The 12704-nt window shown below is 48.3% G+C and overlaps 1 protein-coding gene and 1 pseudogene across 1 annotated transcript in view; one reads left to right on the forward strand and one right to left on the reverse strand.

Moving 5' to 3' along the window:
* ZNF341 (zinc finger protein 341) overlaps positions 1-12704 on the forward strand; it is a 76023-nt gene that overhangs the window by 18632 nt on the left and 44687 nt on the right. The window contains 4 exon segments of the mRNA XM_030914556.1: positions 2844-3095; positions 6879-7074; positions 8442-8532; positions 10883-11076. Of these exon segments, the coding sequence (XP_030770416.1) occupies positions 2844-3095; positions 6879-7074; positions 8442-8532; positions 10883-11076 (733 nt within the window).
* On the reverse strand, positions 2154-2691 carry LOC115892728 (annotated as a pseudogene).

Below are 12704 nucleotides of genomic sequence, written 5' to 3' on the forward strand. Positions count from 1 at the left end.
CGAGTAGCTGGGACTACAGGCGCCTGCCACCTCGCCCGGCTAGTTTTTTGTATTTTTTAGTAGAGACGGGGTTTCACTGTGTTAGCCAGGATAGTCTCGATCTCCTGACCTCGTGATCCGCCCGTCTCGGCCTCCCAAAGTGCTGGGATTACAGGCTTGAGCCACCGCGCCCAGCCTTTTTTTTTTTTTGAGATGGAATCTTACTGTGTTTCCCAGGCTGGAGTGCAGTGATGCTATCTTGGCTCACTGCAACCTCTGCCTCCTGGGTTCAAGTGATTCTTCTGCCTCAGTCTCCTGAGTACCTGGGATTACAGGCATGTGCCACCACAGCCAGCTGGGTTTTTTTTTTTTTGTATTTTTAGTAGAGACAGGTTTTCTCCATGTTGTCCGGCTGGTCACGAACTTCCGACCTCAGGGGACCTCCCTACCTTGGCCTCCCAAAATGCTGGGATTACAAGCGTGAGCTGAGCCACTGTGCCCAGCCAATTTTTGTATTTTTAGTAGAGTCAGGGTTTCACTATGTTGGCCAGGCTGGTCTCAAACTCCTGACCTCAGGTGATCCTCCCACCTTGGTCTCCCGAAGTGCTGGGATTACAGGCGTGAGCCACTGCCCCAGCCTGAGTTTTGTTTTTGTTCTTTTTTTTTTTTTTTTTTTTGAGACAGAGTCTTGCTCTGTTGCCCAGACTGGAGTGAAGTGGTATGATCTTGGCTCCCTGCAACTTCTGCCTCCCAGGTTCAAGCGATTCTCCTACCTCAGCCTCCTGAGTAGCTGGGATTACAGGTATGCGCCACCACACCCAGCTGATTTTTGTATTTTTAGTAGAGATGGGGTTTCACTGTGTTGGTCAGGCTGGTCTCAAACTCATGACCGCAGGTGATCTGCCTGTCTTGGCCTCCCAAAGTGCTGGATTACAGGCGTGAGCCACCGTGCCTGGCCTAAAAAAAATTTTTTTTTAGAGACAGAGTCTCACTATGTTGCCAGGCTGGTCTTGAACTCCTGGGCTCAGGCGATCCTCCTCCCTCTGCCTCCCAAAGTGCTGGGATTACAGGTGTGAGCCACTGCACCCAGCAGTACCATCATTTTAACAACTGCAAAGGATTCCACCGTATGGATAGGCCATCTTCTGTTTAGCCAAGTTTCTATGTATAGACATGTAGGTCATTGTTGTTTTTTGCTGTTATAAAAATGGCTGGAGTCACCATCCATGTACAGAAGTCTTTGCCCATCTGCTTGGTTTTTTTTTGTAGCATAAATTTCTAGAAGTTACTGGTTGCGTTTCACGACTACCCATACATTCATGATTCTCTCGAAAGACTCACGGGACTCAGAGGTGGTTGTACTCATGGCTGTGGTTTATTACAGCAAAGGAACACACAGCAAGATCAGCAAGGGAAAAAGACACTTTGGAATCTGGAGGAATCCAGAGTTCTCTGTCTTGGGAGGAGGGGAGAGGTTGCACAGAGCACAGTTCTTCCTGCAGCAGTGAAGTCTAGAAACATGTGTGCCGGGTTTCTACACAGGGAGACACACTTAAGACTCCAAAGCCAGGGTTTTTTTTTTTTTTTTTTTTTCTTTTTTCTGAGACAGGGTCTCATTTCAACTGCCCTGGCTGGAGTGCAGTGGTGCGATTTCGGCTCACTGCGACCTCCGCCTCCCTGGGCTCAGGTGATTCTCCCACCTCAGCCTCCCAAGTAGCTGGGACTACAGGTGTGCACCACTATGCCTGGCTAATGTTTTTGTATTTTCAGTAGAGATGGGGTTTCGCCATGTTGCCCAGGCTGTCTCGAATTCCTGGACTCCACCTGCCTCGGCCTCCCAAAGTGCTGAGATTACAGGTGTGAGCCACTGCGCCAAGCCCAAGGCCAGGGTTTCTGTTAGGGATTGGTCATGTAGGTGACCAGCCACCATGACCAAAATTCCAGACTCCCAGAAGAGAAGGAAGTGTTCACCATGAATCACATATTTTGTCTAAACAGTCTACGTAAGCTGGTACCATAGAACAGTGCCCCAGGTGGCAAAACAAGCCTTGTCAACAAAGGAGATGTCCCACAAGCCAGGTTCTCAGGTCCCAGTCACGAGCTAGTGCTGCAAGCAAGCCCTTTTTTATTTTTATTTTTTGCAATTTTATCACTTTATTTGAGGTATTTGACGATCAGCGATTAGTTCTCTTCCACTTTGACTGTAGATTTTTGAAAGTGGTAACAGGTACATAGGTAACCAAAGTATAGAGCTTATTTGGTGAATCTTCATCCTCATTACGTTTTCTGGACAACCGCACACGGATCCGGTATGGGACATTCCTTATTCCTTTGGCTCAGACAGCTTTGTTGAGCGTGGTATCAATGCACACATCTGGAGTTCCCATCTCCTTTATGGCAAATTTCCGAATCTCTTTGAGTGCCTGAGGGGCACGCTTCTTGAAGCCCACTCCATGGATGCGCTTGCCAATGTTTTTGGTGTATTCTTGGGTCACCACCTCGTTGATGGCAGAATGGCCCTTTTTCTTCTCGCCACCCTTCTTTGTGGGAGCCGTTCTGCCAGGTCCAAGTTGGAAAGGGAAGCCCTTCTTAAGATAGCAACATTAGGCTGCTATATTAACTCTTTTGTGTATCAGTGAGGTCATTTTTGCCAACTTTCATAGGGAAAAGGGATAGCAGCACCAAGCTGAGGCTTCCTTTGAATTCTCCCATGACTTTGTTTCCCCAACCTCTCTTAGCCCCTCCCCTGAGCTGCCTGGTGAGTAGCTGTTCTTTCCACCTGGCTGGCTAAAGCAAATGTCCTTCTTCCCCAATAAGACAACTAGTATCAAGAGGCTGTAACACTTTTTCTTTTCTGATTTCAGAGCAGCCTGAACATGCATTCCGTGCCCAGCTACCTCACTCAGCCTCCACCCCCTCCTCCACCTCCTCCACCACTGCCCCCACCACCACCACCTCAGCCCCCGCCACCTCCACCCCAGAGCCTGGGCCCCCCCGGGCGTCCCAACCCTGGTGGGAGCGGTGTGGTGGAGGTGTACAGTGCTGCTGCGCCCCTGGCTGGGAGTGGAACAGTGGAGATCCAGGCGCTGGGGATGCAGCCCTACCCACCCCTGGAGGTGAGCAGAGGGGGCAGGGTGGAAGAGGACACTGGTCATGGACATCATGGCCAACCTGGACCCATCCTGAGCACCAGCTGTGTGCCAGGCACTGTGCTGGGGATACCGTGAAAACTAGATCCAGTCCCGGCCACATCACGGGGGAGAAGGACTTTAATCAAAGCATCACACCCACAGATGTAAGACGCAAGCCATGAGAAGGTGGAATGGAGTGCAGGTTGTAGCAGAAATATAAGCTGCTTGTAGGTAATGCTCAGAACAGTCAGAGAATGCCTACCTTTTCGGGCAAAAAATGAAAAAAGATTCAAAATAATTATCTGCCTAAGTGTCTCTTACAGTTTTTAATAAGCTAGGTGTATCAGTTAGCTATTGCTGGGTAAGAAATATCCATCAGGCATCAGTGGCATATAGCAAAAGTGTTTATTGTTCACGTGTTTGCAGTGGTCAACTAGACAACTGCGGGTCTTGGCTGGGCTCACTCATATGTCTGAAGGTTGGCTGGCTGTCAGCTGCTCTAGGATGGCCTGGGCTGGGACAAGTGGCGTGACTCAGCTCTGTTCTGTGTGACTCTCATCCTTCACTAGGTTCTCATGGCCATGGTGGAGGTGCAAAAATGCAGGCAGAAATGCCCAAGGCCTTTTGAGGTTTAGGCTTGTAAGTAACACAGAATCACGTCTACTGGCCAAAGCAGATCACAAGGCCAGCTTAGATAGTGCAGGTAGGGAAATAGATGCCACCTCTTGATGGGAGGAGCTGCAAAGTCACACTGCAAAGGCATGGGTACGGGGAGGGGTGAAGAACTGGGGCCATAATACAATCAATGTACCATAGTAATTCCCTGCAGATGAGCTCTAAGCTACAGGCTATCTACTCGAAATGCACTGAGTTCACAGAACCTTCCAAGACACCAGTGCTGGAGGGTATGGTTATGACAGAAACAATCCACTGCACTAGAAATCACACTAACTCAGACTCACCATAGAATCCAGCCAGGACATCCCCTGTCAGGTAGTCTCTGAATAAAGAGAGCCCAGACCAGTGGGAAGATCCTACCACAAGGCAGTCATGTGATTTCTGAGGGGCTGCAAGGGGATTTGCCCTCTCCTGGGAGAATAGAGCAAGCTTCTCTAGGGAATTTACTGCGTTGAGAAAAAGTTAAGTTAGCGGGATGCTGAGATAATGCTGGTGGCTTGTGGTAGTCAGAGGGGACCAGCCCAGAGAGGACCAGCACAGTGGGAGCTGCTGCTGTTGATTTTCCATATAGATGAGGGTGATATTTGAGGGCAGGGCCTGAGTCTTATTAGACTTTGCATCCTTAGCACCTAGCAGAGCACTCCTAGAGTAGATACCTTACACTGGACTGTCTGACCTCAGTTTGCACTCCTCTAAAATGGGAACGCTCCCTGAAGAGCTGTTGAGGATAATAAGAGCCTATGCCAGTGGCAGTCACATTAATTACTCAGTAATGCCTTGAGTGATGGCTGAATTTATTCACGTGACAAGTATTTATTTATTTATTTGAGACAGAGTCTCACTCTGTCGCCCAGGCTGGAGTGCAGTGGTGCGATCTTGGCTCACTGCAGCCTCCACCTCTCAGATTCAAGTGATTCTCGTACCTCGGCCTCCCAAGTAGCTGGTATTACAGGCCTGAGCTACCACACCCAGCTAAATTTTTTTGTATTTTTAGTAGAAATGGGTTTTGCCATGATGACCAGGCTGGTCTCGAACTGCTGGCCTCAGGTGATCTTCCTGCCTCGGCCTCCCAAAGTGTTGGGATTACAGGTGTGAGCCACCGCACCTGGCCCAACAAGTATTTGAGTGCTATATTGGTCAGGGTTTGGTCAGGAAAATAGAAACCAGGCAAGGTATTTCTGCAGAGGGTTTTTTTTTTTTTTTTTTTTTTTTTTAAATTAGAGATGGGGGTCTCACTTTAGCCCAGGTTGGTCTCCATCTCCTGGCCTCAAGTGATCCTCTCACCTCAGCCTCCCAGAGTGCTGGGATTACAAGCATGAGCCACCACACCCAGCCAGATTTTATAATAATTATTATTATTATTTTACCTTTTTTTCAGCTTTGTCTGATTTTATTACTCCAACTGTAGCTTTCTATTTATTTGTATTTGTTTGAAATATTTTTTCAACTTTGGGTATTTTGCTGAGTTGAGTTCTTTTTTTTTTTTTTTTTGATACAGAGTCTTACTCTGTCATCCAGGCTGGAGTGCAGTGGTGTGATCACGGCTCACCACAGTCTCAATCTCCCAGGCTCAGTTGATTCTCCCATTTCAGCCTCCTAAGTAACTGGGACTACAGGCATGCGCCACCATGCCCATCTAATTTTTTAAATGTTTTGTGGAGATCAGCTCTCCCTATGTTGCCCAGGCTAGTCTCAAGCTCTTGTGCTCAAGTGATCCTCCTTCCTTGGCCTCCCCAAGTGCTGGAATTGCAGGCATGAGCCATCGTGCCTGACCAGAAATCTTGGATAGGACACCTCAGGAAGACCAATGAATGATGAATAGGCCAGGCACAGTGGCTCACGCCTGTAATCCCTGCACTTTGGGAGCCCGAGGTGGGTGGATCACTTAAGCTCAGGAGTTTGAGACCAGCTTGGGCAACATGGTGAAATCTCGTCTCTACAAAATACATAAAAATTAGCTGGGCGTGATGGTGTGTGCCTGTTCTCCCAGCTATTTAGTGGGGTGAGGCAGGATGGTTGCTTGAGCCTGGAGGTCAAGGCTGCAGTGAGCCGAGATATCACATCATTGTATTCCAGCCTGGGCAACAGAGTAAGCAAAAAAAAAAAAAAAAAAAGGCTGAATAAATGAATTCTTTACAATGTCCCAGTATGGGGATGTAAGCTTAGTGTTAACTAAATCTGAATGCCCCGGAATTCATTTGGTAATTTCTTGTGATTTCAGTTCTCAGTGAAGGGAAGCCTGCTACTGTGGCATTGGGTAGTCTCAGTCAGGAATTGGAGCAGCTGGGGGAACACAGACCCCTCTGACTTCCTGGTTCTCTTTTTTTTTTGAGACAGAGTCTCACTCCATCGCCCAGGCTGGAGTGCAGTGGCGCGATCTTGGCCCACCGCAACCTCCGCCTCCCAGGCTCAAGGGATTCTCCTGCCTTAGCCTCCTGAGTAGCTGGGATTACAGGCACACAACACCATGCCTGGCTAATTTTTGTATTTTTAGTAGAGACGGGGTCTCACCATGTTGGCCAGGCTGGTCTCAAACTCCTGACCTCAGGTGATCTGCCCATCTTGGTCTCCCAAAGTGCTGGGATTACAGGTGTGAGTCACCGTGCCCAGCCACCTAGTTCTCTTGTGCTAGGAAAGTACCACTGATAAGAATAGGCATGGCAGTAATAACAGCTAATGTGTATTGCATGCTCACTCTGTGCCAGTCACTGTTCTAAGCCCTTTATGTGTTGCTTCATTTAATCTTCACAGTAACCGCGTGAGAGGGGTACTATGATGAGTCCCATTTTACAGATGTGGAAACTGAGACAGAGAAATTAAAAAGATGCCTAAGGTCACTTAGGTGCTAAGTGGAAGAGTCAAGATTTGAACCCAGGCAGCCTGGCTCCATAGCTGTTCTGGCCTCCTGGCTTCATGAAGTTCTAAGGGGGCTTGGGAGTGACTTGGGTGACCGGGCCAGGTGGAGGGGCTGTGATGGTGATGTAGGGGAGAGTGGCTGAGGTCAGCCAGGGAGGCAGGGAGAGTGTCCCTGGCTGGGAGCTCTTCCCCTCCCCTGGCAGGGCTTTTTCCTTGACTGTGTTGTCCTTCTAGGTGCCAAACCAGTGTGTGGAAGCTCCAGTATACCCCACCCCCGCAGTGTACAGCCCTGGCAAACAGGGATTCAAACCCAAAGGACCAAACCCCGCTGCCCCCATGACCACCGCCACCAGGGGCACGGTGGCCACCTTTGATTCTCCATCAACACTGAAGACCCGACGGGCTAAAGGTGCCAGGGGACTCCCGGAAGGTGGGCCTCCAGCCTGCCATGGGCATCTTTCCTCAGCATTGGTCAATCCACAAGCTGCTTGGTTCTGGTCTTCCCTTTTATGGTAGTTCAACTGTGGTTGCATGTAATAGAAAATTCAAAACAGCAATGAATTCAAAATGATAGAATTTTGTTTATCTCCTGTGTGAGTCAAGGCCAGAAGCCAGACAATCTGGGGATCATGTGACTGCATGGGCACCAGGCACCCTCATTTCTTCTGTCTTTCTGTTTCCACCACCTCCAAACATGGTATCAGTTATCCTGGTGCCTCATTGTCCACGATAGCTGCTGGAGCTCCGGTCATCACTTTAATATTCCAGGCAGTAAGAAGAAGGGAAAGGGAAGGATAAAAGGGGCTTCTCCCAGCTTCTAGAAGTTCTGTTTGATATTTTTGCTCATATCTCATTTCTGAAAACTTAGTCACATGGCCATACCTAGCTGCAAGAGAAACTGGGAAGTGTCTCTTTTGGCTGGGGACATTCATACTCCTATTATGGGATTTGTGAGGAGTGAAGGAGGGAGTGGATATTAGGCAAGCAGTAGTATCTGCCATCCTAATGCAGATGCTAAGTATGGGGTGGGAGGTGGTGTCAGAGCAGGCAGCAGATGGAAAGGATAGAAATTGAGAATTTTTCAGCGGCTTTCCAGTCAACTACTCCTTCCCTTCCTTCCTTCCGCAATGATGTATTGAGCATCTTTGTGCCAGGCCCTGTGTCAGGCACTGGAATGTAGTCTCTCTTGGTCTGTGATTCCTTCTGTCTTCAGTTTCATGGAAGAGACAGGGAATAAATAAATAAATATTTCTGGGTTGCTCCAGGAAGGAGGTTAATGGGTCTAATGATTGAGAACAACTAGGGAGAGGCTGGAAAATGCTTCTAACTATTCACGTGGGAAGGAGAAGGAAGCAGCCTTGTGGGTATCTGTGGGACAGGCATTCTAGGCAAGGGGGAACAGCAGGTGCAAAGGCCCGGAGGCAGGAACGTGCTTGAGGTCTTTTAAGGTTAGCAAGATTAGCTGGGAGTTCACTGCAGCTGGATGGACAGAATGATGAGGTTGTCAGGAGTGAGGGGATGCAGAGCGCTGTGGGCCATGGCAAAGAGGGTAGATTTGATTGTAGGGCAGAGGGGAGCCTTTGAAGAATTTGTCTTGCTTTCCCAGCTGGAGCATATCCTAGGCTTTCCTCCCCAGGCCCTGTGAAGCTCTCCTATGTCTCCTCCCTGGCCTGTGCATGGGCGTAGACTTCCTCGGGGTGTGCATTGTCCGGCTCAGGTACAGTAGCCGGAGGCTGCTCTTTGCGCCCTGAGCTGCACCCCCAGCCTCATTGTCCCCTCCTTCCACTTGTCTTTCAGCTGCAGGGAAGCCAAAGGCTCAGAAACTCAAGTGCTCATACTGTGACAAGTCATTCACCAAAAACTTTGACCTGCAGCAGCACATCCGAAGGTACACATGCATGGTGAGGCAGGTGGCTCCTGGGCAGGTATGGCTGGGACCATCTGCGCTGGAAGCGAGACTCCCTTCTCAGCCCCTAGCCTGTGGGGTGACCCAGGCCGCACTTGCGTGTTCAGGCTGTAGTCCAGGTTGGGTGGTTTTCCTCTTCTATCTCAGGAGCTGTGGGAGGGACCTGTGAAAGCTGTGTGACCTGCCCATAGAGACTGGGAAGGTCAGGGATGGGCCGTGTAGGGGAAGAAAAGCATTGAACCCAGAGGGGCTTCACAGATGTGTTAGGGCTGTTTTAGGCCTCCCCTCTGCAGAACAGACTGGCCTGCCAGGGCTACCATACTTTGCAAATAGGACTCTGTGGACTCTGTGCTCCCTCCAGACTAACCATGCGGGGATCCCTTCTGGGCCTTGGTTTTTCCGTCTGTGGAAGGGGAGGGTGGGCTTGTTCAGCGTTTCTCGCACAGTGAGATGCACTGGTACATGAGATGATTTTTTTTTTTCTTTTTGAGACTGAGTTTTGCTCTTGTTGCCCAGGCCGGAATGCAATGGTGCGATCTCAGCTCACTGCAACCTCTGACTCCTGGGTTCATGTGATACCCCTGCCTCAGCCTCCCAAGTAGCTGGGATTACAGGCATGTGCCACCACACCTGGCTAATTTTGTATTTTTAGTAGAGATGGGGTTTCTCCATGTTGGTCAGCCTGGTCTCGAACTCCCAACCTCAGGTGATCTGCCCTCCTCGGCCTCTCAAAGTGCTGGAACTACAGGAGTGAGCCACCACGCCCGGCCGATGAGATGATTTTTGGTGGTTCATGAATATGGGGTTGAAAAGTTCTGAAAGATATAGTGGGAAAATTATTCCCTTTGCAATTTCAGTCCTTAGGGAGTCATAGAGAAAACCTCAATTTGGTATAATTTGGTCTTTAACACCTTTGGTATACATGCTCATCTCTTACAACAGAAGAAGAGAGAGAGAGAGGGAGAGAGAGAGAAACAGAGAGAGAGAGAACAAACCTCAGATTCCAGCCATGGCCGGCAACAGCTTCTATTTAGACAAGGGTTTTTCAGTCTTGGCACTACTGACATTGTGGATCTTGGATCACATCATTCTTTCCTGTAGGGAGCTGACCTGCACATCTTGGAATGTTCAGGAGCATCCCTGGCCTCTAACTATTAGATGCTAGTAGTACTGCAGCTACAGCTGTGACAATAAAAAATGGCAGATGTCCCCTGGAGGGCAAAACTGGCCTCAGTTGAGAACTGTTCTACACTGAGTGCTGTCACTGTCCAAGAGAACTCTCTGTAGCTATAGAAATGCTCAAATTGGGCCAGGCACGGTGGCTCACCTGTAATCCCAGCACTTTGGGAATCTTGAGGTGGGTGGATCACTTCAGGTCAGGGGTTTGAGACCAGCCTGGCCAACATGATGAAACCCTGTCTCTACTAAAAATACAAAAATTAGTTGGGCATGGTGGCAGGTGCTTATAGACCCAGCTACTCCAGAGGCTGAGACAGGAGAATCCCTTGAACCAAGGAGGCGGAGGTTGCAGTGAGCCGAGATCGCGCCAGTGCACTCTAGCCTGGGTGACAGAGTGAGACTCTGTCTCAAAAAAAAAAAAAAAAGAAAAAAAGAAATGCTCAAATTGGCACTGTCCAGTATGGTAGCTACTGACAATACATGGCTGTTGAGCTCTTGGAATGTGGCTAGTGAGACTGAGAAACTGAATTTTGTATTTTATTTTATTTTAATGATTTTAATTTTTTTTCTCTTTTTTGAGACAGGGCCTTGCTCTGTTGCCCAGGCTGGAATGCAGTGGTGTAATCTCGGCTCATTGCAGCCTCAACCTCCCAGGCTCAAGCTATCCTCCTACCTCAGCCTTCTGAGTAGCTGAGACCACAGGCTTGCACCACCACACCTAGCTAATTTTTGTATTTTTTGTAGAAACAGGGTTTCATCATGTTGCCTAGGCTGGTCTCAAACTCCTCAAGTGATCCACCTGCCTCAGCCTCCCAAAGTGCTGGGATTACAGGTGTGAACTACTGTGCCAGGCCAGAAGTCCTCATTTAAATGGGCTTGAACAATTAGGAAATGTTCTCTCACAGCATGAGATGGCCAGAGGAGGGCGGCTCCAGAGTTTGTTGATGAGCAGCTCAGTAATGTGACCCAGAACCCAGGGTCTTTCCATCTCTGGTCTGCCTGCCTTAGTGAGGGGGCTTGTCCCTGTGATGTCAGAATGGTGGCCAGCGGCATCTGGATATTCTTTCTGGGCCTTCCTGGTGGCTGTGAGCTCCTGGACTGAGGCCTCATCCCCGTTCCTGCAGGAGGGCACTGACAAGCTTGTCTTCCACAGCCACACCGGTGAGAAGCCCTTCCAGTGCATTGCGTGTGGCCGTGCCTTTGCCCAGAAGTCTAATGTTAAGAAACACATGCAGACCCACAAGGTGTGGCCTCCGGGACACAGTGGTGGCACCGTGTCTCGAAACTCTGTGACTGTACAGGTCATGGCCCTGAACCCCAGCAGGCAGGAGGACGAGGAAAACACAGGTGGGTGGAAGTAGGGAACGCTGTGCTCCCCACACCTCTCTTCTGCTGCTTCACAGGTTTTTTTGCTAGCTGTGTGACCTTGGGCAACCCCCATGACCTCTCTAGGCTTCAATCTACCTTTATCTATAAAATGTGGCATAAGATGAAAGGAAGGATGACAAACATACAACATGTGTGGCATTACTCTATACTGTATCCATGGCAGATATCACTATTCAATCACCTACCCATTTTTTGTTGAGCCTGGATCTCACCTCAGAATCCTTTTTTTTTTTTTTTTTAACTTATGAATTGTTTATTTCTGGAATTTTCCATTTAATATTTTCAGACCATGGTTGACTTAGGGTAATTGAAATCATGGAAAACAAAACTACAAATAAGGGGAGACTACTATAAAATAAAAATTTATGAGCCCATACTGTTAGAATGAATGAATAAATAAATAGGGGATAAAAGAAAGGCCTATTTTTTAAACTTGTGCTTTAAGTTCTGGGATACATGTACAGAACGTGCAGGTTGGTTACATGGGTATACGTGTGCCATGGTGGTTTGCTGCACCTATCAACTTGTCATCTAGGTTTTAGGCCCTGCATGCATTCGGTATTTGTCCTAATGCTCTCCCTTCCCTTGTCCCCCACCCCCCGACAGACCCCAGTGTGTGATGTTCCCCTCCCTGTGTCCATATGTTCTCATCGTTCAACTCCCACCTGTGAGTGAGCACATACGGTGTTTGGTTTTCTGTTCCTGTGTTAACTTGCTGAGAATGATGGTTTCCAGCTTCATCCATGTCCCTACAAAAGACATGAACTCATTTTTTTTATGGCTGCATAGTATTCCGTGGTATGTATGTGCCACATTTAAAGAAAGCCCTTTCTTACAGTAAAATGTGAACTGATAAAAGTAGAAATAATGATTAAATTAGAAAATAACGATTTGACAACCCCCATAGTAATACAGTCACATGCTATGTAAGGATGTTTCCATGAGTAACAGATGGCATATGTGACAGTGGTCCCATAAGATTATAATAATGGGACTGGAAATGTCTGTCATCTAGTGGCATTGTTGCCCTTGTAAAATCATAGCACACTGCATTACCTTTTCTATGTTTAGCTATGTTTGTTTTAAAAATTTTAGATTTAGGAGGTACATGTGCTTGTTTGTTACATGGGTATTAGATGTATAATGGTGGTGGCTGGGCTTCTAGTGTACCCATCACCCAAACACTAGACATTGTACCAACAGGTAGTTTTTCTTTTTTCTTTTTTTGAGATAGCGTCTCACTCTGCCACCTAGGCTGGAGTGTAGTGGTGCTATCTCAGCTCACTGCAACCTCTGCCTTCCAGGCTCAAGTGATCCTCCTGCCTTAGCCTCACGAGTAGCTGGGATTACAGGCACCCATTACCACACCTGGCTAATTTTGTATTTTTAGTAGAGACAGGGCTTCACCATGTTGGCCAAGCTGGTCTCGAACTCCTGACCTCAAGTGATCCTCCCACCTTGGCCTCCCAAAGTGCTGGGATTACAGACGTGAGCCACCATGCCTGGCCAACAAGTAGTTTTTCAACCCTTGCCTTCCCTCACCATCCCTGCTCAGAATTTGTTTTCTATGTTTTGCTCCATGCAGT

The sequence above is a fragment of the Rhinopithecus roxellana genome, chromosome 13 (assembly GCF_007565055.1).
Source record: "Rhinopithecus roxellana isolate Shanxi Qingling chromosome 13, ASM756505v1, whole genome shotgun sequence".
Classification (NCBI taxonomy): Eukaryota; Metazoa; Chordata; class Mammalia; order Primates; family Cercopithecidae; genus Rhinopithecus; species Rhinopithecus roxellana.